This window comes from Eurosta solidaginis, chromosome 3 (genome assembly GCF_040869045.1).
Source record: "Eurosta solidaginis isolate ZX-2024a chromosome 3, ASM4086904v1, whole genome shotgun sequence".
NCBI classification, from domain to species: Eukaryota; Metazoa; Arthropoda; class Insecta; order Diptera; family Tephritidae; genus Eurosta; species Eurosta solidaginis.
This window is the reverse complement of record NC_090321.1, coordinates 63,365,254-63,391,206: the sequence shown is the minus strand read 5'-3', so window position 1 is coordinate 63,391,206 and position 25,953 is coordinate 63,365,254. Positions and strand designations below refer to the sequence as shown.

The following is a 25,953-nucleotide window of genomic DNA, read 5'->3' as shown; positions in this document are numbered from 1 at the left end:
TCGGAATCGCATTATGGTAAGGTACTCTCAGACAATTCAAACAGCTAATAAAGGTACATGAATGAATCAAAATTTAAAATTACTTTAACACGGAGCAGCTTGATTTGAAAAAAGTCTCTAAAGTGTATAAATTAGCTTAATGGGACAAGGACTGCTACAGCTCAGCCACACTTCAGTGCGAAAAGCCTAATTCAGTTTAATAATGAAAAGAATAAGTGAGTTTATAACTGTGCAAATTAGGCAAAAACTACACACTACACCATTTTCCACGTAACGTTTTATGAAATACCCACCCACCATTCGCTTCATTAAGTAAAAGCAATTTAAAACTTACAACAAAACACACGACATCTGGAAATGCTCAGATGCTACTCAACGTCACATCTTTTCATTCATTTCACTTTAGCTTCGGTGAAATGTCACATTTGCACGTTAATATATGCACATTTATCTACAGTTACGCTAAAAGAACTGCATGGAGTAACGTTACGGAATGAATTGATTTTCAGTGCTATTGGGTTTGAAAAAAAAAATTAAGAAAGAGCAAAGGAATACAGGAAAATAAGAATGAGAAAACAAGATGATGTGATCGATTGTTTTGTTTCATGCGAAGATGGAGGGGAGTACTTGAAAGCAGTCGATGTTTGTAGCGTAAACGAACTCGTGATTTGCGACTCAGCTGCGTTTGTAGCTAAATAACGAATAAACGCAATGAGCAGGTAAGCTATGAACAAAAGTGTTTTGGATAAATGACAGTAAACCAAAATCGAATGTCCTTGAGTTGAAAATAGTAACTGAGGAATAAGCATGAGCAACCTGAAAATAGATTACAGCAACAAAAGAGAGCGCTACGATATGCAGTAAACGAATGGCGTGACAAGTCAAAATCAAATCACATCTGGGGAACCGCAACGAACGGGTAGGAAACTAAACAAACAAACCATCTAAGTTACTGTTTTATCATAAGCTTAATGAGGATTGATAGTGTAATGAAAATTGATTGGGCGCATTGAAGAACGCGCAAGAAAGTAGTAGAGGCAAAAAATTAGTGAATACGAAAGTCGGAAAATATTGTTGACGAGAAAGGTGATTGATTTTCAAATTATGCGTACATATTGGAGCAAATAAAAACAACAATAAAGAGTAGCACAATTATATCTAGGTTGAAGACGTTGATTATTAGTATTAATTAAATCAAAAAAAAGAACTAAAAAAAATTTATAAATTGATTTAAAAAATGTTGAGACATATAATAAAACGTGGGTGAATGAATTTCGCACTATTTTATGAGGTTCAAAGTAAATGCCTGAGTTCTGTAAAAAAAGGGAAACTGGTATATTTATAACTATATTTGTTTGAGTAAAACTATTTAACCATCGCATTTGGCTCTAAATATTTAAGCCAATGTTCATATGTGATAATCTAAACGACTATCTACAAGCTATAAGCTGTCACAATTTGAATTTGATCCCTTTGCAATGTGCTAAACGATGCTTTGTCTTACGAAAGCGATGCATCCCATCTGCAAAACGAGACAATTGCACATTAACTATCGATCCATTAACTAAATAGGTCCGTCTCACTCTGGTCCATTCCGGTTGAAACTGCAAGTTTTCTTGGACTCTCGTTAGAGGATATTGATGAAAATTTGTAATCGGTCGCGCCTGCTGGATGGGACGAAGCACTGCTACAACAACAACAACCTATGAGCTAACTGACCCGCTCAGGGAAATTTATACATTTTCATAAACCTTTTAGGTTAAGTAAGGTTAAACTGGCCGGTCCGTAAGGACCCCGTACAGATTGAAGGTGTCCATAATACTACTAGAACTGTTCTCGACGACCAAACTTAAAAGCCCCATCAAAGCTTAGTCGTTTTGACAAATACAAAAACTTTCTTGGATCTAATCTACTTTCCGCTGCTATATCAGATCAACTCTAATTTCTGGTGTCTTAATTTGGCCTCTCAGGATATGAACACAGTACATCCAGAAAAGGAAATCCTTCAAGTCTAAATCCACTCATTTATTTAATAATATCTCCATCTAATTAGGTGTGTATCGAAAACCACACGATAATTCCATGATGCAGATGGTTTATAAGATATTCACGAAGAACGAACGCATATGTAGCGGGATCTTTGTAAACACTTCTACTTTTACTAAAGTCACTGTTTGAGGCCTTCAAAATAGCAACAAACTCACGTAAATAATAGCGATTTATTTCTAGTATGTCTTACTATAAAACAACCCATTCGAGATCAAAGCTGCTTACTTTACTAATTGGCATATAACCGCTTAAACGGTTATGGCCGTCCACCAAGGCGCGCCAGTCGCTTCTTCTCTCTGTCAGCCGGCGCCAATTGGTCACACCAGGGGAGTTTAAATCGTTTTCCACCTGGTTCTTCCAGCGAAGTGGGGGCCGCCCTCTACCTCTGCTTCCATAGGCGGGTTCCGATAGAAACACTTTCTTGGCCGGAGCGTCACCTTTCATTCGCATAAAATGGCCTAGCCAGCGCAGCCGCTGCGTTTAACCTTGAAACCTCGCGAGCAAAAAAAATTCAAAAGACCTCATAGTGTACTTTAAGAACTTCTCTTGTATAGCCAAATCACATTTAGCACCTAATTTAAATGTGTTTTGTTTTCATCCATCTCCATACATTTGTTTTGTTTTCATCTGCTTTAATAATCTTTTTTAATTATTCCACATCTGAATTATGCGATTCACAACCAGTTAACAACTTGTGCGGCCGATTTTCCAAAAACAGCCAAGCCATACGAGCTAACCACCAACTCACTTCCGCTAGCACAAATGCTTTTCCGTGGGTCTCTGCGAAAAATAAAAAAAATTTAAACACACAAAGTAAAGAAAGTCATAACAGAACTAAAAATTATTTCCACCCAAACGAACAACACGCGCCATTTAATCACATACTGCCACAATTATAATTTTTATTACCACGATAAATGTGTGAATGTGGCTATTAGTGTCAACAATTCACTAAAAGATGTAAAAATTTGAGGCTCACAACTCCGCGCGCGCCAAAACTGATTGTATGATACATTTGCTATTTAGTTTGTGGTTTGGAGGCTCTAGTCCAGAGACAGTGACTAGGAATATGTCTGAAGTGAGTGTGTCCGCCAACGCCTACATTTGGTGTGCAGCACTATTCACATCCATTCCGGCAATCGATGCACATTTTTATTCGCTGAGGTTGCTCGATGTGTTTATGTTGGCGTTGATAGCAGCAGCATCACCATTACAAATGTCTGCTATTCATTTCATGCTCTTCCAGAAATGTGCTCTTCCGTTTGTGTAGAATATTATTATTATTATTGCACTCTCATGACGACAAACACAAGAAACGATTGTGATGATTTTCAACAGCGCGACAAATTAGACGACAATTTGAATATGTTGTGCAAATAAGTAAGTTGTTGTCTGACAACTGCTCAGCCCACCTTTACACACCGAGAAACTGTCTAATGTTGTCACCTAATGGTTGTTGTGATAGTATTCGCACTTTTTTTTTTATTACTGGAATAAAATTTTCAACACCTAACAGCAACTTGCGCGCCTTGGCAGACAAATAGTCGCCGGAATATGAGGCGGTTCTTCTATGAGACGTGTGGGCTGCGTAGTTACAGCCATAAAGACTTTGTCTGATGGCAAAAGTGTTGCTGGCGTGAGCTGCGTTGTCGGCGCGTCGGCCATGGTTATGGCACCTGTTATGTAATTGGTGGTGCTGACTGTTAAAATAAGTATTAGCTGAGCTTCAACCAAAGGCTTAATAGTTTTTCTATTTTACTTTTCTTTTCATTGTATTCGATTTTTTTGATAAAATTAAGTTTATTCTTGCAAAGTTCAGGAAGTTTAGTTTCCCTCTTAAGTAATAACTGGACTGTTGTTGAATTGTATTCTTGACACTCAAGAGACTTAATAACTCCAGAACCCGCATTCCCTACTCAACGGAAAGGTTACCTCCACCTCACTGCAATCACAGCATCCAGTGCCTCTAAACTCTTTAGTACTCTTTAGTACCTATATTTGCAAACAGAGTATATTAACTTTGATTGGATAACGATTGGTTGTACAGGTATAAAGGAATCGAGATAGATATAGACTTCCATATACCAAAATCATCAGTATAGAAAAAAAATTTGATTGAGCCATGTCAGTTCGTCCGTCTCACCGTTAACACGATAACTTGAGTAAATTTTGAGGTATCTTGATGAAATTTGATACGTAGGTTTAACTATTTAAAATGGACGATATCGGACTATAAACACGACCACTTTTTCGATATCGAAAAGTTCGAAAAACCGAAAAAGTGCGATAACACATTACCAAAGACGGATAAAGCGATGACACTTGGTAGGTGGGTTAACCTTATGACGCAGAATAGAAAATTAGTAAAAGTTTGGACAATGGGCGTGGCACCGCCCTCTTTTAAAAGGAGGTAATTAAAAAGTTTTGCAAGCTGTAATTTGGCAGTCGTTGAAGATATCATGATGAAACTTTGTAAAATGGGTGTGACACCTACCATATTAAGTACAAGAAAATGAAAAAGTTCTGTAGGGCGAAATCAAGAGCCCTTGGAATCTTGGCAGCACTATTTGTGGTATTATATATGTAAATAAACTAGCGGTACCCGACAGATGATGTTCTGGGTTACCCTGGTCCACATTTTGGTCGATATCTCGAAAACGCCTTCACATATACAACTAAGGGCCACTCCCTTTTTAAAACCCTCATTAATACCTTTAATTTGATACCCATATCGTACAAACACATTCTAGAGTCACCCCTGGTCCACCTTTATGGCGTTATCCCGAAATGGCGTCCAGCTACAGAACTATGGCCCACTCCCTTTTAAATACTCTTTAATACCTTCCATTTGATACCCATGTCATACAAACACATTCCAGGGTTACCCTACGTTTATTTTCCTACATGGTGATTTTCCCTTATTTTGTCTCCAAAGCTCTCAGCTGAGTATGTAATGTTCGGTTATACCCGAACTTAGCCTTCCTTACTTTATATCAATGGACAGATTGGGTTGGGAACAGAGCTTGGAACACTCAGAGCTATATATAACTCTTGACCAGATACCACTGGACCTTCACATACGAGGAATAGGCATAGCCTCTGCCCCTAAAATACACGGAACGCAGATACTGGAACGAAAAGCTGTAAGATCACTGTAGAATTCTAAGCAGGCCCCTGTCTAAAAGTAACAAGACTAGCTTCCGCTTATATTCAACTTTGACAAGAATTTCAAGGTGGGGATATTTTATCAAGGATCCGATCAAGCCATAAAGTATAAAAGGGCAAAATTGGCTCGGATTTACAGGGACCTTCTTCGCACAGCTTAAACTCTTATCGGTCTACCAAAGTAAGGTAGTTCTTTCCAATGAGAGGTATTTGTTACACAATGGACCTATTGCTGCCTGTTGGAGAGTTCTGAAAGCGGTCGTTAGATAGAAAAGTGCTTCTTATGACATTAAATTTATTATTAAGCCTTTTTAGGCTGTCGAAAACTGTCAGAAGGTGTTTTACGAAGGAGCAGCGATCCTGGAACTCATTGGGATACCTGTCCACAGCGGAAAATACGAAAATCCTCTGTTAAGAAAGCTGTAGTAGCTGCGGACCAGAGAATTTCAAATAAACGGTCATCCCCTTACTCTGAAAGTGCTTAGTCACAGAGAATAATAGGTACCGAAATTAGGAAGCTGTGTGCTGCCCGATGTGAATGCGGTTTTAAAAGAAGGTACATACAAATGACGTTTTCTTCTGTACTTCGCCCAAGTCTATCCGGTCAGAAGGCACAGCAATTAACCAACGAGGATGATGGGCACCAATGTGAGTGCGGTGCCAAGTGGATAAAAATTGCGCCTTGTGCTCTACTTCGGCCAAGTCTGTCCTGCGAAGCACAGCAATTAAACAGTGATGCTGATGGGCAGCAGTATGGCTTTAACCTTGTATTATTGTGCCAAAAACGAATATGAATATTTAAATTTACTGTTTCATTTGCTTCGCGGAACATGCTTCAGAAAATCTGTAAAATCCCTCTTCAGGAGTTGCCACGTTGAAGGTGATACGAAAGAAGTTTATGGTTTGGCTTTCTCTGCCAATGTTCAGTTGAAGAGATTACTTTCTTCGATCGTTTTTGCTTATCAGCTTTAAGGCTCCTTACCACTTAGTGGTTCAATTAAAAAGCCTTATAGGAGCGAACTTCGTCCAAGAAAAAATAAAAACCCTGAACACCTCTTTAAACTTTTTTCTTTTGTTTTTGCCTCTTTAACTTTAATGTGTTATACTCCTTTTGTCATTGCTTCTCGTTTATTATGCATGTTTTTTTTTTTTCATTTACTTCACTCCTTACATTACCACCCATATTCTCGTTGTCCTTTAAGTCCTAATGCGCTGCTGTCACTTGTAGTACAAAGGTCGCCGCCAGTTAAGTCATTCTGACAGCAATGCCAACGACCGTTGCAGTACCTTCCATCCATCCATCTACCCAGTCGAAGATCACTTTTATTTTGTTGTTGCTTTGACACTGAGTTTCTGCTGAGGCTGCCAACCGATTCTTTACTGAACAGCTGCTGTTGCTGCTCTAGATGACAATGCCATGTAAGTGATGCTTTGTCTGTTTGCTGCCGCATTCCGTCCTCTCTGTAGCACATTACATATTTTAATGTTTTTTTGCGCTTCCATTTATATTTTGTTTAAAAATAAAATGTGCAAATTGTTGCTGGCACTTCAAAGCATCTGTAGCATTTACAGCTTCCGCTCACCCACATCGTGTTGAAGAGTTTCGCTGCCACGTTTTCATGCTTGGCAATAGATTGAGCTGAGCTGTGCGTTGCAATAATTGTTGTTGTTTTGTTGACGCCGCTAGGTGTGTTGCTCTTGTTCGCTCGTTAGTGCGCCTTGGTGTGTAGTTTTGCCCGTCACAGTTATTTAGTAATGCAACTTGGAAGCACTTTGTTGTCTGTTTGAAGTGTTCCTTGTTTTTTCCTCGCTGTTTGTGTGAGTGCGTCGAATTTGTTTTTTTTTTGTTTGATTTTTTTCTTTTGCCTGCATGTTATCACCATTTAGTTTTGTTTAGTATCTCCGGTGGCTTTATCTATGTAATATATGTGCTGTAACAGCTGCCGGCATAAATGTCTAGCCTTTTTTTGTCATAAACAAGTTTTATATACGATTGGTTATATAACTCATACAGCCTGTCTCCTATTTATCGTCACACTCTATATAAGTTTGTATGTAGGAATATTGGAATGGTATTGTCATTTTATTGAGCGTGTGCAGTCAATTTCACGTTAGGCAGCCTTTCCAATTTAATAGTTGAACGATTTGTAGAGCAATTACAATTAACGGCACTATTTTCGATTCGACTAACGGCTGTCTCCATTGTTAGTAAAATTGTAAAGATTTGCGGCTGTCTCAGCAACAATTTAATTTAGTTTAAAGGGGCGACGACTATGCAAAAAGGGAAGCTATAAATCGATGAAAAGGAGGGCTTTTACCCTGCTCTGGTATTTAGACTTACTTGACATGGGTCGAAAGTATCTACTTCCGCTACGTAAAAGCTATGGAATAATATGAGCATTATTCTGCGCCTCAAGGAGAAGAGGCTAATAGACTTAACCGCGGCACGAAATATGGTGCTACTAGCGGTGAATTGAGACGTCATTTGGAAAAAATCAAAAACAAAAATACTACGAATGGCTCGATAAAGGGACGGTGTCGAGAGAAGACGTGATGGCCTTTGAAGTATTCCGGAGAAAAGTTGCAGGCTCCTTTTTGCACAAAGCTTACTCGCAGTTTAGTTCATGTCATGAAAGTGGATGTATATGCTCTCACTAAGAAATTTCTCCAAGCAGCGGGTAACGAAATCGGGACCTCCCTACGTGTTCCCAATGGGGGTCAGTTCTCGCGAGCAGGACGACTGGCGTAACTTACTATGCAACGGTGATATTTTTGGAGTAAGCATCAATTAATCATAATGAGATGATGAACTAGACACCACAACCGAAAAGGCAGAAGTCGAAGAAGTTACACTACCGAGCAACAGCGAAGTGTAAATAGCAATGTGCAGGCTCAGTAAAAAAAGAAACGGACTAACCGTAGAACTATTTAAGCAGGAAGGTGCAGAGTATGACCCACTGTGTTAAGAGCAAATAAGAAAAGAAAGGCTGTCAGTAGATTGCTCAAACGAGAGTGACCTCCCAAAGCGTAGGCATCGCAAGAAGGCAAACAGTTGATCCCGAATGCATTCCTGGAGATGTCGGGAGTGTTCAGCATTGTTCTATTGGAAGCAAATAAAGACCATGTTGTGTGCTGCATAGCATAGAAAGGTAAGAATTATTGGCGGAGCAGGTCGTCATCTAGTCCACTAGTTCTCTGCTATTATTAACATGACCAATAAATATATATGTACGTACCTCAACGAAAATATCTACGGGTGTGGTTAGACCATAGACCCACCTTGTCGGAGCACACTCGAGGAGCCTTTCAAATGTAGTCTGTAACAAGTATAACTCGGGTTATAAACTCTTACTCCGTTTAAAGGAGCGGTGCACTGCCTTATTCGAATGCAAACACTTCGCCCAATAGCAACACTAGTCGAAGTAATACCAAATGAGTTCCAAGGTACGGAAAATTGTGCGGGCCGTGGTATATTAAGAAGGAGAAAGGTAGATACACACGGAGCGTATACAAAATACCGATCAGTGCATAAAGCAATCCCTTTCTTGGCCGCAACATCTTCGTCGATTCGCATAACATGACTTAGCCAGCAAAAATCTTTGGACTCGTATGCGCTACACTTTCATATTTACGTAAAACTCATCAACATACCTCCTTCGCCGTCAGCACCATGAGCGGGACCATAAATCTTCGGCAGAACTTTTCTCTCGAACACTGCAAGAGACACCATCGACACGGTCCATGATTCCGAGCCACACATCAAGACAAGTATGATAAGCGACTTGCGGAGCATAATTTTTGTTCGTCAAAAGTGGACTTTACATTTCAATTGCCTACTCAGTCCAAAGTAGCTTTGTTGGCGAGAGTTGTTCTTCATCAAAAATGTATGAGTTTAACCCCTCATGTCACATTAACTCTGAGTTAATAATTTAACTTGCCGATTCTTATCTTCATTTGCCGAAGCACCGACCCACCTTTTTTGCCTCTTTATCTAATCCACAGAAGGAAGAACCTACAGCGCATTTGTTCAAACAAATGATAACAATGAGCTCTTATCATGGACGAATTATTCAGCGCACAGCCCTAGTAGCACCAAATTCCCTGGAAACGCCCTTTTCAGGATACTCTCACAAAACAAGAATCTTCTCATACTCTTCTCACCAGCCAATCAATTAACCAGACACTTGGCCTTACAATGATATTTTTATTAAGATCGCAGCAAGGTAGTACACACACTTCAAAAAATTCACGAGTAACCCAATTATGATATCTTAGCACTCGTGCCCCCTTTTATCATCAAATCATATATTTTTATATATTAAATATGTGACCCTGTCTATGAAAAGGTGGCTTATGACTCAAAAAAAATGTTTCCACTTTTTTTCGATAGTTTTTGAGAAGCTCTTTCACGTGGTGAAAACTAGAAAGTTCTAACTTGCTTAGAAGTGTACAAAAAATGTAGAGAAATAAGAGCATAAATGAAAGACGATGAAGCTTTTGGTTCCTTCGATGCCACTTTGGTGGCTGGTGAAGCATCCTCAGATTTTTTTGATAGCATTTTTTTCGATGGCAATGGAGCCAAAATATCGGTCAGAAACTGGCTTGAGCTTTGCCTTTTGGGCATGACTGTTCATAATGCAAAAGAAAAACTACTAAAAAACTGAAGAAATGAATTGTTTATCTTTAACAGCTGTTTCTCGCAATTTCTTTTTTGAGTCATAAGCCACCTTTTCATAGGCCGGGTCACATATAGTAAAATTGTTTAAAAATTCTTGCCAATATTTAACTTTTGTTGTTACACAAAATTTAAATTATGTAAATGTTAGCGTTATCTATATATTTTTGAATGTGTATATATGTATATACATTAGACTGGGTCGATTTATTAACCGATATCGCGCCATCGCTTTTTCGATAGGATTTGGGCTCAGAAAAAAAAGTTCCACTACGCATACCCAAAAAATTAATTTTCGAGCCTGCGAAATTTAATTTTTTTGACTTTTATTCGACTTTGATTTTTGAGTTTTTTCATTTTTTTTTTTTTTAACTTTTTTTTGATTTTGATTTTTAAGGTTTTTTTCATGACCTACTAAAAAATTTTCATTTGATTGAAATTTTCATGTAACCCTGTCCGACCCAAAAATGTCCGCTAAAAACGTTGTCGATAACATTTTTCGAAAAAAAAAAAAATTTTTCCTGAGCCCAAATCCTATCGAAAAATCGATGGCGCGATATCCGTTCTTTCGTCCATACAAATCGACCCACCCTAACGCACATATATATCAAAATGTTGTATACAATAAATTCGAGTATGTTTACAGAAAGATACTTGATATCATTGTTTTATTTGTAGATTTATGGCAATGTAAACGCGCTTTGGTTTTAACAACTTATTAAGTTTCCTTATTATTGTTGACAAAAATTTTCACTGGGCTTTATTGTTTCGTGTTAATTAATTGTATATGTATGAGTATATGTTTGAGCCGTTTCAGTTATTTTCCTTTGTGTCAATATACATAGAGAGATATTTTCGCTAACATTTTATACATAAATTTTGTTGTAAGAGTAGTGAAGCTATTGTTAAGATACAGAGACGCATAAATCAAAGGGGATGATAAACGGCAATATTTTGTATAGAGCAGGGTTAAGAGCGAGCTGATAAGGATGCTTGTTTGATATTGGTATGTGAGTGCAGTAATTTAAGTAGTTTTTTTTGGGGATTTTTTTTTTTTTTTTTTTGTAATATAATTTGTTAGCAGATTTGCATTTTAGAAGTTTAAAGTAATATTTTTAATTGTTTTGTTTAAATTAGAATACACAAGAACACAAAATGTTTAGATATAAAAGTTTAAATATTGAAGTCAGTGTATTATAGTACTTTTGCTTTAATAATAATGGAATGCTGTGGAGTCGACCAATGAGGTATGTTTCTTTGTAATGCTTGGTTTTCAATAGGCCACATTTGATCACAGACTAGGCCATATGAAAACGGTTTCTCATACATCGTCAAATGGGTTTGACGTCCGTTTTGATTACAAAGGACAATTTATCAATAAGAGAACAGACAATTGCCCAACGGCATGGCGAATTTGTTAATAAAATTTCATTTTGACCTTATGAAAACCAAGCATAAGCACGAAAGGTGTGTATAGCGCCATAATTATTGCTATAATTATATCCAAATTACTTTTTAATTAAAAATATGTTTTTTTTTTTATTTTTAAACTTTTCTACTCCATTTAAAAAAATTGACGTTAAAAAACTAAAAACATATTTACTATTTTTATTTTGTACTATAAATTTTTATTTAAATATATTTTTTTAATTCCAAATATTTTTTTGTTCTTTATTTTCTATAATTTTTTTTAAATAAATTATTAAATCATTCAAGGTTCGAATCGAGCTCAAGGCCAGAACAATAAAACAATAGCTATACAGCGAAATGGTTAGCGCCCTTCGAAATGGATCTATCTGCGCAGCTATGGCAGGTTGTCTGAAAAATTTTCTACTTACTATTCCAAAAACAAAATACAATTTTTCAAATTTAGAAAAATTAAAAAATAACAATAATTATCATTAGAAAAAAATTATTGTTCTGGCCTTGAGCTCGATTCGAACCTTGAATGATTTATCAATAGGCCGATAAAAACAAAAACAATAAATTATTAAATTCTAATTCCAAAATATTTTTTGATTATAAGTGTTTTCTCATTAAAAATATGTATAAATAATCAAAAAAATATTTAACATTTTTTATTATTTATTCATTTTTATTAAATGTTTGCTCGTGAATCTACTTTTTAGTTTTTATAAAAAAAAATTTCATTACTTTATTTTAATTTTTTAGTAAACATTTTTAATACAATTATTTTTTTTAATTTTCTGAGTTACAAAATATATTTTTTCCTGACAATTGTTTTTTTTTTTTTCTTTTTCCCTATTCTGCGTCACATTTCATGTCTTTTTTATTTTTAGCTTGTTTTTATTTTTCATATTTTTTTGTACAATTACTTTTTTTATAATTTTTTTGTATTTTTATTTTTATTTTTTTAAGGTTTATTTACTTTTATTTAAATTGTTTTTATTTGTCATTAATTATTATTTTTTTTTTTTTTGATTTTATTACTTTTTGAACAAAATTTATATTTTCTTTTATACTAATGAAAAATTATTTTTTGAATAAAAATTAAAAGAATCCGTATATAAAAAAAATTTAATAAGAAAAGCTAGAATTAAAGAAAATAAATTAATAAAAAATAAAAAAATGCATAATAAAATAAGTGTTTTTGATATTTAAGATTTTTTTTAATAAATAAAGATTAAAACAAAAAATAAAAAATAATAGATTTAAAAAATTATTTTATAAAAATTCGAAAAAAATGACCAAACAAAAACAAAAGTAATGTTATCAAAGGTTTCACCGAAATTCGAACAGCGAATCACATACAAGGCAACTGCAGTTTCACCGTGTGATTTGCGGTTCGAATGTCGGTGAAACCTTTGATAACCTTACGAAATTGCCTGATGATGATTACGTGGCGGTTTTCGAAATGGTACCATCGCATTATGCCAGTAAATGTTTCTTTCTTTCCTTTCAGTTTCTCTTAGAAAAAATAAGATATTATAAGCCGGTGTTAAGCTATGAATTCTTAAATAATAAAAAAAATGTATGACAAATAAAAGTTCATAAAAAATGTAAGAAAAAATGTGGCCAAAAATTTAAACAACTAGACATCAGGACGGACAAGGCGACAGCTGTTACGATTATACCTTGTAAATCTCTTCAAAGCCTTTTCTCCCGATAGTGGAATTTTATTTTTTGTTATTTTTTTAAATTCTTTTTTAATTTTATAACACTTTTTTGTAAATTTATTTAATATTGTTTTTTATTTTTGAATTTTGAAAACATATGAATCTTAAATTTATTAAAATTCTGTTTAATTTTCATAAAATGGAGGAATAAATTTTTTTCTGATGTTTTGGTTAGTTTTCAATTAAACAAAATTTCTCCTAAACTTTTTTTTTAATTTTCCAACTCTTCTTTCGCTACCCACACCTTTCACACATCATTGCCAATTCTTTACAAGTGTTAATTAAAAATATCAAATTTTTTGTATGCACTAACCTGTAGTAAGTGTGTAATCCCAGCTGGTTTCTGGCTCATTTTTGTAAACATTCAATTTCTCTGGCTGTTTTGTAAAAGGGAAAGAAGAAAACAAGATGACTTAAATTAAATATTTCGATAAATTTATGCATTTGGTGATAAATTTACTTAATTTTTACATAAGTCAATTAGGAATGTGCGATTAATCAATTAATTGAACATGCCTATCAAAATTTACATATGATAGTGACTGAATTAATTAGAAAATAATCATAATCAGTTACTCCCAATAATGAGCTAGCCGGTTCATCAAAATTTGTTTGTTCACTCTTTTCCATTTGCTTAATTTATTATGTTAATTTATTAGTTTAATAAATTATTTCAGAATTGAGCTAGGAAAATAAAATAACTTACAAATGATAAGTTTTTATTTAATTTCTTTTTAAATATATATATTTATTAAATTGTTTGATATTTTGTTACGATTTATTTTTATTTATTTTTCTGAATCTAGCTTAATTTCTTTAACTTCATTTGATTTAAGTTAACAATTTAAATATAACTTTGTTTTATTCAAGTTCATTTACGGTACGGGTTATAAATAAATTAATCGAATCTTTCGATTGATCAAAACTTGATAAACCGAGAGAATAACCTTTTGCAACTAATCAAAACTATTCCCGCTATTATTCACATTTTTAATTATTATAGTTTTGCAAGTTTGATTATTCAAGAAGTAGCGTGACCATAAGCTGATTAAGCAGAGGATTTTATTGTTGTTGTTATATGTAACCTGTCTTCCATTGATTGTCTTGATTTGATGTGATTCGTCTCTAATCCATTTCTGATTGGATTTTTTAAGAGTACCAATCAGGTTATTTAAAATTTTATGCATATAATTTTGAGTAATTAACCAAATGATTAAAAAATAAAAATGTAAGGCGCGATAACCTCCGAAGAGATCTAAGGCCGAGCTTCTCTTCCAATTTGCGTCGTGCTCCTCTTGATTTTCCCTACAAATTGGCCGGACGGGACCTACATGTCTTATGCCGACTCCGAACGGCATCTACAAGGCAGATGAGTTTTCACTGAGAGCTTTTCATGGCAGAAATACACTCGGAGCGCTTGCCAGTCACTGCCGAGGGGCAACCCCGCTTAGAAAAATTTTCTTCTAATTGAAAAACCTTATTTCTAAAATTTTCATGTTGCTTTGCCCGGGAGTTGAACCCAGGGCATGCGGTGTGATAGGCGGAGCACGCTACCATCACACCACGGTAGCCGCCCAACCATGATTAGTTCCAGTTATTTTCTGATTAATTGCACATTTCTAATCTAATTTATCTATACTAAACTACACTTAATTATTAATTTAACTTATTAATTCATTTCCCGATAATAGACTACTCTATGGTGCACAAATGGATTCAGCAAGTACTACTTCACATGCCCGGACTTATGTTACTCTCAATGAGGCCGAGCACCAAAGGCTTCCTTGCACATTGTGTCATGAAGGGAAATTGGGTAGTTGGAGCGTAATACCTGAAAATACCATCTGCAGCCTTCTAAAAATAAATAGAAGACATATTCGAAGAATGGTCGGTATTGGAATACAACATGTCATTGCACCAGATGCAATCTTTCGGAGGTGGAGCAGCTAGAAAAAGTTATTGGAGGAGGAGGAACTGTGTAAATAAAATGTTAGACCCCTGAAGAAAACGCGAAAGCATCGAAATGCTTTGGCAAAGCAAAACTTGAACTTTGCATTAAAATTTATCAAACGTGAAGTTTCAACTACTTACAAAAAACTTTAACACTTCGCCGAAATAAGAAAGCAATAGCTGTGCAATTGTTTAGCGCATGCCGAAGTGAGTGAGATTCCTTTTTCGAGAGCCTTTTAGGACTAAAAAATGTTAAGAGTGGCAATACTCTTAAATATCTGATTCAAGCACCTGTCAGTCATCCAAAGTGAGTCGAGCTTAATTGTATCCAAGATTTGCCGAAGTTTTAACGAGACGAAGACGATGGGTTATCATCATCGTCTAAAGTTTATGCTGTAGAAGCTTAGCTAAGTTTAACATAAAGTCGCCATGCACTAGCAAGTCTTCGCTTTAAGGCAACATCATCCTCTGTGCCACCTTTTTATAAACGTCTGTGTATTGATTATTCGCAGCTTGTTGAGATAGGTTGTCTACCTTATGCAGGCGGAGACAATCTGCTGGTCTAGATTAAGATTTATTTGTGCTCAGAGCAATTCTATGTGCTTGCATTTATTTGCATTTTTATATCTTTCATGAAAATGAAATGGTACATATATTAACTTCGTCAGGAATCTAAAAATTGTAAGTTCTTAAAGGAAAATAGATAGACCCACCATTAAGTATACCGAAATAATCAGGATGAAGAGCTGAGTTGATTTAGCCAGACCGCCTCCCCGTCTGTCTGTTTGTATGCAAACTAGTCCCTCAATTTTAGAGATATCTTGATAAAATTTGATGAGCGGATGTATTTACGTGTCCGATTAGACATTTGTCGGAACCGGCTGGATCGGACCTCTATAACATATATCCCCCCTACAACCGATTTTTCAGAAAGAGGATTTTTGTCGTATCATCCTCAATTTATAGAACTTCGAACTTCACCATATGTCTGAAAAAATGGATGAGATCGGTCGTATATATACCATATATCCCCCACAACCGATTGTTCAGATAGGAAGCTTTTCGTAATTACTGCTCCATTTTAAGATCTAGAGGCTTAAAATTTCAACGAATGCTTACGTATACAGCATTCATTGCAGTCTGAAAAAATTTTATAGATCGGTGGTGTATATAGTATATATCTCATACAACCGATTATTCAGATAAGAAACTTTTCGTAATTTCCGCTCCATTTCAACAGCTAGAAGCTTCAAATTTCACCGAATGCTTTCGTATATAGCAGATATTGGTGTCTAAAAATTGGAAGAGATTGGTCGTATAAGTATATAGCATAGCCCTCCCCCCTCCACCTACCTATTTTTATACCTTTCATGAAAATGAAATGGTATATTAATTTCGTCACGAAACCGAAAAGTCCTTAAAGGAAAATAGATAGACCCACCATTAAGTATACCGAAATAATCAGGTTGAAGAGCTGAGTTGATTTAGCCATGTCCGTCTGTCCGTCTGCCCGTCTGTCTGTTTGTATGCAAACTAGTCCCTCAATTTTTGAGATATCGTGATAAAATTTGGTGAGCGGATGTATTTGGGTGTCCGATTAGACATTTGTCGGAACCGACCGGATCGGACCACTATAGCATATATCCTCCATACAACCGATTTTTCAGAAAAAGAGGACTTTTGTAATATCTCACCCAATTTAACAGATTGAAGCTTCAAACTTCACCATATACTTTCGTATATTGCACATATTGTTGCCTGAAAAAATTGATGAGATCGGTCGTATATATAGTATATATCCCCCACAACCGATTGTCAGATAAGGAACTTTTTGTAATTACTGCCCTATTTTAAGAGCTAGAGGCTTCAAATTTCAACGAATTCTTACGAATATAGCATATATTGTTGTCTGAAAAAATCATAAAGATCGGTGGTATATATAGTATATATATGGTGGTATATATAGTATATATATATAGTATATATATATATATTTTTTCGCAAATTTTAGCCCCATTTTAACAGCTAGAAGCTTCAAATTTCACCAAATGCTTACGTGTATAGTACATATTGTTGTCTGAAAAAAATCATTAAGATCGGTGGTATATATAGTATATATCTCATAAAACCGATTGTTCAGATAAGAAACTTTGCGCAATTTCTGCCCCGTTTTAACAGCTAGAAGCTTCAAATTTCACCAAGTGCTTACGTATATAGCATATATTGTTGTCTGAAAAAATCATAGAGATCGGTGGTACATATATTATATACCCCATATAAACTGTATTTTTTTGCCCCTTTTTTACGGCTAGAAGCTTCAAAATTCAAAACATTTCATCAAATAGTTACGTTTACGTCATATATTGTTGAAATACGTGATTCGTAGTCATAGTTTTTACACGCAGACCACAAAAAACCTGAAACTTTGCATCCTCACACAAAGTACCTACCTATTTTTTATTTTATATTTATCTTAAAAATCGTTTAGGTATGTAGATCTGTTAACTAGATATTTCTTATCTTATACATCCGATTATTCGGAGATTACGAACGGGATAAGTTTATTGTTCAGCCCCATTCATGAAAGGTATGAAGTCTTCGGCATAGCAAGACAGTCCCGTCCTTACTTGTTTATTTTATATTTATCTTTGAAATGGGAGCACATCCGATCACTATATATTTTATATCTTATACAGCCGGTTACAGTACCGCCTTTACTTGTTTTTTTTTTTTTTTGTTTTAATTCTAACTTAGCATCTTTAATATTTTATTCTCCATTACAACCGCTTAATCATTTATTGCTAATATTAATAGAGCGTATTTCTCACCTTGGCATAATCAATTTTCAAAGTGCAGCAGCCCGAATAAATATCGGCACCATTTAAATTCTCACGCGCTCTTGTTGCCGCCTCAAGACTATCAAATTCCACCATAGCTTGTACGCCATTCTTCTTAAAGATTACAATGCGCAACACCTGGCCATGAGGAGTGCAAATTTTGTGCAAAACATCCTGCAATGAGAGAGGCAAAACAAAAGGCAGTATATTAGAAATTGATGAAGAGAAATTTATTTTAAGTTTATTAAATTTAAAGATGCACCATCGAAGCACTAAAAACGCTTTTTGCCAAGTAAATATACACGGCGTATACGCAACCTAGACTGATATGTAATAAAGTGACGCAGTAAACTTCATTTTGATATTTTTAACGATTTACGCCCTTATATATAAAAAATTACAAAGAAAATATATGTAAATAAGAGAAAACATGATAATCTTACATCAACTTCAACTTTAGTGCCACTCCTTTTGATTGCGGCATCCGCTTTATAATATTGCATACATTTAGGCGCTTAAACGAAACAACGCGCACTATGCGTGCTGAGCCACATTTCGCTGGTGGTGTGGTCGAACATTAAAAGCACATTTAAAACAAAGCAAAAAAAAAAAAAACAAAAACAAAGTGCAAGAGCACACAATATTCATACATGGGTCTGTGTAAATAGCTGTGTAAGGGGAGCGTAGTGAAGGGGAGCGTGCGCCACATGCCATCGCACAATCGTGCTGTCATTTTGCGAAAAATTTAATAAATATGCCATGACATTGTGCCATAGAAGGAGTCTTGTTGGTCAACTGCAACGACTTGCCGGAGATGACAGGAAAAGGAAATAATAGGAAGAAAGCATGCAAGGGTTACGGAAAGAACAGTCAGACCAACCCAAAACTAACTTTATTAAAGTTTGAGATAGAGCGGGTGCTTGTAAAGTGCGCATAAATACAACTTTTTTTTTGGTTTCCTACTTTTGCAAAAATTTACCAGCGCCTCCATATCGAAATTGAATGTAATTTCGTTAAAGTTGATGCGACATTATGTACAAAAGGAGCAAGAGACGGCATGCTACTAAATGACACAACAATCGACAAAGTTTTACAGACACGAAAATAACAAAATTGCAAAGTAAACAAGGCAAGGTATAGGGAAGAAGTCCCCTACAGGAAATTAACCATGCAGAGCAATTCATAGCTGCTCCAACCCAGCTGTCAATCACACACTTATGTGCCGAGGCTCTGATAACCCTAAGTTTTTCATGGAAGGAGGGGGTTGGATAACCTTAAAGGTTCAATGTGGTCATATAAAATCGTTCCGCTGATGGTCAGGCTTGTACTTAAATGCTGCTATTTTCCGAAATGTACCGGTTAACTATCCGATAGAAGACCATCAACCTTGTGTACACAAAAATAGGAGATTTCAACTTCTCTGATTTAAAAACCGAATCGAAAGCACACAATGGGAGCGTTCCTGACTACAAATATAAACTCTTACATCTTATAGCTAGGCTGTTTATCGAAATCTCGCATCCGCAAAGATACCATCAGTTTTGGTATGTCAACGTAGAGAGCGAGCTATGCAACTCGAGAGTCTACTTAAGGTTTTTCTAAATCGGACGTCGGGTTATCATAACAACAGGGAAATGGGAATACCGGTGATCTAGCACGTCATGTAGCAGCACTTCATGCAGCTGGAATAAAGGTCATTACCAGGGTTAGGATTTTAAGGCATTTGCCTATTTTGTCTGCTTTGTTCTATCTGTAAATGAAATCAAGAATTACGCGTTTGACATATTTTTTATTAAAAATATAAATTTTTATTTTGCCTTTTTTGTGCCGTTTTTTATTTTATCGCCTTTTCTAGGTGCTTTGCCTTTTTCTTGTCTTTTTATATTTACCATACCATTGTCTTACGGACTATTTATATAAAATCGTTTAAGTTTCAATATTTTCAAGTGCAGAGCACATTTTTATTTCAGGACGATTTTAAATTACTTAGAAGTTGGATTTTAAAACGTAGATTTATACCGATTTTCTCCTTTAAATAATAAATGAATTTTTTCAACTGCACAGTTCTGTCTGTTATACTGCTCTGAATGGGTTCCGCTAGAACAGCACTTCCACCGCCGCAGTTGGACAAACTTTGCAATTCGGTGAGTAACACCGATCGAAGGTGACGCCGAGGTAAGGTAACTTCGGTCAGCGTCTCCAACAGTGCTCCATTCTACTGAGGGTATTCTTTTCGCGATGCGAATGATGGCTATCTTGCTAGGGTTGCTACTCAGTCCCTACATGAGCGCACCAATTCTTCATCTATCCATTGTCTGGTTGAAGTTGCAGGAGCTCAACCACTACTAGGCTCCAAGTTAGGGGCACCTTTTCGTCTCCGATTAAGGTTTCGGCTATTCTTGTACAAAGTAGAGCATCTATACACATTCCTATTGTCCGATGAAATCCCCTTTTTAAGGGCGCGACTAACGCTGATGAGAGCTTTGCGAAAAGGCTCGGTCTAAGTCAAAGAATCCGTAATGTGTATGATCTTCACTATTGCTTTAAGAGCAAAAGATGTTAGACTGACAGGTCTGAAAAACATTGCTAGGAATTAGTTCTTTCTTCCTATTTGGGGTATGAAAACCAGATTTCTTTTTCTCTCTGAAAATATATGCCAGCGCTAACTTCTCCTTCATAATTATCAGCAAGTGCAGAATCTGTGCTTCCACCTTATGCAGGAAGTCTTAATAGATACCGTATATTCCAGGAGATTTGAGCTTCTCTAAAGACCGCATTGCCCACCTTATCACTCTCTATGAAAAGGCTTTTTGTAATGCGCCAGTATGAGTATTGGTCTGAAAGTCCGATTCTGCTAGCAAAGATGGAAGTTTTACAACTAATGTTGTCTTGCTCTTCGCTAAAGCTCTGTGAAGCTTTAATACCTGTACTTGACGGAATACCATCATTGGAGGCCCTCAATTTATGTATCGCTTTCAGCTTTCCTAATCTCCTTGGTTTACTACGTCAGACATGCTGTACACCCATCCCGGTTTTCTGTGACTTTGGTCTTGTTGAACAGCTTAGGCATATTCTTTCCCACGACCCTATCGGTCCCTCCTTAGATTTCCACAGGACATTAAACTAAATAAATATTAAGAGTGTTTAAGTTCCTCACTGCGTGTAGTTTAATTATTTCACTGACAGTATATGCAGCGTATTTAATTTGCAACCGCCTTATGACCACTGCTCTAGAAGAAGGTGGTCATTTGAATCAATAATTGTTTCAACAAACCGCAGCAAACGTCCATCACACACAGTTATAAGATTGGGACACTCACTTCGGATCGTGTAAGACCTAATTTTAGGAAACCTATACAAACGACTGTTACGGTTGGACGATACGCAATGATGAGTTCTGAAAGCAACATCGCATCGATGTCTACTACTCCCTCAATAGTATGCCCTCTCTTTACCCCACAAGAACAAGACGTGGATGATATTGAGATGTTGACTAAAATTTGAGCTACATTTTTTTTAAAGGAAATTCTAAGGTCCCATGGGATCGCAAAACTGCATTCCTAACATATCCATTAAGACAAGACACTTAATTAGGTTACGACATGAGTGAATTGAGCTGCCTTCCAGCAAAACAAAAGACAGTCCAAGAACAACAACAGTCCAACTTTTTTCTAAATTTAATAACATTTCACAGATCAGATAAGAAGCCGAAGCAAAAAACGATTGCTGCAACATAATGCTGCACGAAATGTAATATTTAGTCCCATTCCCAAACGTGCATGGAGGAGCAACCAAACTGGGTACAAATAATCGTATTTAAACAGATATCTACGTAACATAAAAACGGTTTGAAACGAACAAAAACTAGATACGAATTGAGACATAGTTCACAAGATTGTGTGTCGCCGTGCGGTCGACATAACTGTTAACATTTTGCATGAGTTTCCCAAAAACTGACAAACTAAACTTATGCAATCATAAAACCGCTGCGACAAAAACGAGAAAAGATTTGCTGTTTGCCAGGTACTGTGAAATTGAAGAAACAATTGCAACAATTTGACTGTTTGGTTGACGCAGCGCAGTCGGTTGAAGGAAGGAGGTGATGGAATAAAGCACGCATGAAATGGATGGACAATGCAAGAAAATGGCACTCACAGTCGTTAGCAGGCGACGAAGTGGCAAGGCAAAGTCACAAAATGCGAAGTGAGCAACAAACAGTGAGTCGAGTAAGCGACAGAAATAAAGTTTAAACAAACGAATATTTGGTTTTGATGCAATAAGGAAAAACTATTTAAAAAGAAGAACTGTGCTGTCTTAGTTTAGGGTCAAAGTTGTATGCCTTTCAGAAATGTAATATAGTTGCACTTCATTTTTTTGTTTTTTTTTTTGTTTTGGCACTGGAATGGAGAAGACATGGCATAAAAAGGTGAACTTTAAGTTAGCAAAGCACCTTCGGCGGATCAAAAAATTATTATTTTGCCGGTATTTTGCCGCTATTTATCCGCTAATTAGTTGCACTTTTTTAAGTGCTGCTTTTGGGGTGATTCGCTACGTTCACTTGCAGTTAGGGAAGCACCCTCATAAGAACTCACTTATACTACGCTGATCGAAATGCAACTTAGCTGGTATTCTGTCGCGTATTAGTTGGGAAAAGAAAAATGTTGCCACTCTTTCAGAGTGATTTTTGTTTTTTTACGTCTACTTAGCAAAGCACCCAATAAACAAGGCATTTAAAAATGAGTGATACAACTTTTCGTTTCGCAACTATTTAGCGTCTAATTTGACGCAAATACAAGCTAATAGCATTTTGATTAGTGTAATATAAGTCAGCTTTTCCGAGGGTGATTCCCGCACTTCACTTTCATGATAAAAATAACAGACTTTACTGGCTTCTTATTTATTGTACCAAGTACTAAGCTATATTCGACGAATAGGGAGATCGAGTTAGTCATCCTGGAGGCAGACACAATTGACTTCGTAAGTCATGTCGCTAACTGAACTGTGTGCCAATATTGAACATTTGGATAAGCACAACACTTACACCTTGCCTACCCAATGTACCTTCCATGTCTACAAATTGAAAGTCAGTTTCCTCTTTGTGAAGACACAATCACTTCCCCCAACCCAATATGCGAAGCCTCTAACTTGATTAGCAAGTTCATGCGAAAACAGGGAGTGCAAAGACAAGGAAATGATATTCTCACTCCGTCTTTCCATTAAAAAGCCGAATAATTTCTTAAGAGGACTCAGTATTGTTTTTTTGTGCTTAAGATCCCAATTTCTCAGTGCAAGGGGGCTTTTTGGGTCCTCGATTTATAGAATTCGGTACCCACCTACAAGTAGATATGTATTGACAGCTCAACTAAGGAATTTTCTTCTCATTAACTTACTTTATGTACTCTCCAAAACTGCACGTCACAACTCTCCTCAGCGAAATACTTTACATAAGCCTTATAATTAGTTAATGAAGGTTTCAGAAAGAGATGAAGTAAGAAACGTACATCACAGTTGTTCGACCAATATTAACTCATGGAGCTAAAGTTCCGAACTAGAATGTCCTACATGGTTATATCAAATCACTCCGAGATAGGCGGACCATTACATAGTAATGCTTGTTCCGGATCTATGTAGATAGGATATAGTCATATCAGCAAACAAAAACAGCAATGATAGAAAAAAATGAAAAGGGTTAGGACAAGCGTATATGCTTCAGGCGTAGTAAGCAGAGTACCAGAGGATGAACTGAAGCATTAACTTTCAGCGGGTTAAGGATTAGTCATACAGACTCGAGAGTACAAGAGATCAAAAAGTCGCTCCCAGAAGGTGCTAGTATCAGAGCGAATCGAATTTATATACGGAAAAATACTGCCCACATCCGCAACACTCCCTCAAACTCTAGGAGAATATAATCATAATTTTTAGGCCTCTGTACAAACCTAGCACAATCAAAAGGATGTACACGGCCAAGCGGGCTTGGGAATATCTGGCTTGTTTAGTACAGCATCAGGGCAGAACTAAGCCACAGAGGGTTTAAGAGCTTAGAATCTTTCTGCAGAAGCGCATGTTAAGAGAAAAGTAAAATCTGTAGAGCCGAAAGTGCAAGGGATCAACGAATCAGTTCTCAAGGCAAGCGGGCTAGTGCCACATGGTGCTACTCGGCAAAAATCTTTCCACATCCGAAACCTTCAAGGAATGTTTCACGGCTAAAACAACAATGAGAACTTAAACCATGATTGCTCTTTCGCATACGCAGTGAGAGAACAACTGTGCTATGAAAGAGCGCACTATTTTAGAATATTCTTTAAAATGAAAAAGAGCTTAGATAGTGGGAAAAGGGTTACAAGTTACATTGCAGGCTGAAAACTTGGACCGAGATCTAAAATTGGAATATACTTCGAAGTATTATTTGCATTAGAAGCAGCATTGGCATTAGAAGCGAAATTTAAACAAATCTGTGGTGGTACGCAGGTATCACACCTCTTCGAAACATCTCTTCTGGGTCCACGGGTATATCAATATCAAATGGCACGAGATTTTGAAATATACATAAGCCACGATTTCTATAGGACAACGAACATGCAAGGAAGCAATAGAGATAATTACAAAGACTCAATGTCCCTTTAGCTCCACTTTAATAGGAAAAGAACCAGTTTACTCTCACACTGAAGAAGCTGGCCGACGTCTCTGAATTATTACAGCGATCATCGAACTATTAAGTTGTCCGTCGTTTTCTTTGTAGGCAGTCGGAAGGTAGGGAATGTTGATGTGGACAGACTCGTAGATCTTCCTCCTCTATCTTACCTAACCTAGCAATAGTTGTATGGGAGCTTTGTGTTTCGAGTTCTCCGCTAACGATTCCAGAATCACTTCCCTGAACAATCCGTTGAACCAAAGCGATAGGAAAACGATTGTGCAAATGGTGCAAAAATTTCCTTCCATTGATCATTTTATTATATTTGTTGTAACCATGTAAGTTTTCATGAAGGGTATTTAAATAAAATACGAAAACAAAAAAAAAAAATAATTCAGTAGCAATCCCGCTGATAATTTCGAACGCTTAAGGGTTAACAATGCTGGACACAAAGCAAACAGGAAACCACAAAGTGATGGCGCGTCACACTCATCAAATGCAGCACTGAGGGCATTTAAATGCTAACGGTCCCAGAGTAACAAAAACTTATTGCAAAATTTAAATTCGCACAACATCGACAACACAACAACAGCAGCACACAGTTATAGAGGAATAAGCGTCCAGAGCACAGAGCGTACACAATGGAGCAGCGGCTACTAAATGACATCATACAACAAAACAAAAACAAAACTGTAGCAAACAAAATGCATTAATTACTGTTTAAGTCAGGCGAATAAATCAGTGCAGTGGCAGTGTGCAACGCTTACAAACTACCACAAGACATGAACAACAACACACAGCACTGAGTGCAGCAGAGCAGTGATGATAATTATGGTACATTTTTTTGGTACATTTCGCTTCCCAAAAGTACGTTGGTACCACATTGACATATTTGGTACATTTTTGTAAAATACAGCACTACACTTCAAGTCACTTGCCAAGCAGCTCTGAATGTACAAAAAAATTTAAAATTGTTCGAAGAAAAATTATAGTTAAGTTGTTTTGCACAATTTGCCATTTGCATTTGCAATTATGGATAATTTAGATATGCTTATGAAAAATAGCATAACTGATTCTAAAATTGTGAACAAATCTTGCATCAATAGAATTAAAGCACAGAAAATAATAACTCCAATAACAGGGCCGGAAAATTATAAATCCATAATTGCATTTTGTCAGAAGAATGATTACTTACTTACTTACTTAATTGGCGCTTAACCGTCTAAACGGTTATGGCCGTCCAACAAGGCGCGCCAGTCGCTCCTTCGCTCCGCCAACCGGCGCCAATTGGTCACACCAAGGGAGTTTAAATCGTTTTCCACCTGGTCCTTCCAACGGAGTGGGGGCCGCCCTCTACCTCTGCTTCCATAGGCGGGTTCCGATAGAAACACTTTCTTGGCCGGAGCATCATCTTTCATTCGCATAACATGGCCTAGCCAGCGCAGCCGCTGCGTTTTAATTCGCTGGACTATATTGATGTCTGCGTATAGCTCGTACAGCTCATCATTA

At 36.4% G+C, this 25,953-nt stretch overlaps 1 protein-coding gene across 11 annotated transcripts in view; it reads right to left on the bottom strand.

The window, feature by feature from the left end:
* The window catches only part of sm (smooth), a 625,429-nt gene that overhangs the window by 261,460 nt on the left and 338,016 nt on the right, over positions 1 to 25,953 (bottom strand). For all 11 annotated transcript variants that reach the window (XM_067772005.1, XM_067772006.1, XM_067772004.1 and 8 more), the window contains 2 exons: positions 17,805 to 17,987; positions 13,340 to 13,403 (listed from right to left, as the gene is read on the bottom strand). In XM_067772005.1, the coding sequence (XP_067628106.1) occupies positions 13,340 to 13,403; positions 17,805 to 17,987 (247 nt within the window). The remainder of the gene's footprint in view (positions 1 to 13,339; positions 13,404 to 17,804; positions 17,988 to 25,953) is intronic.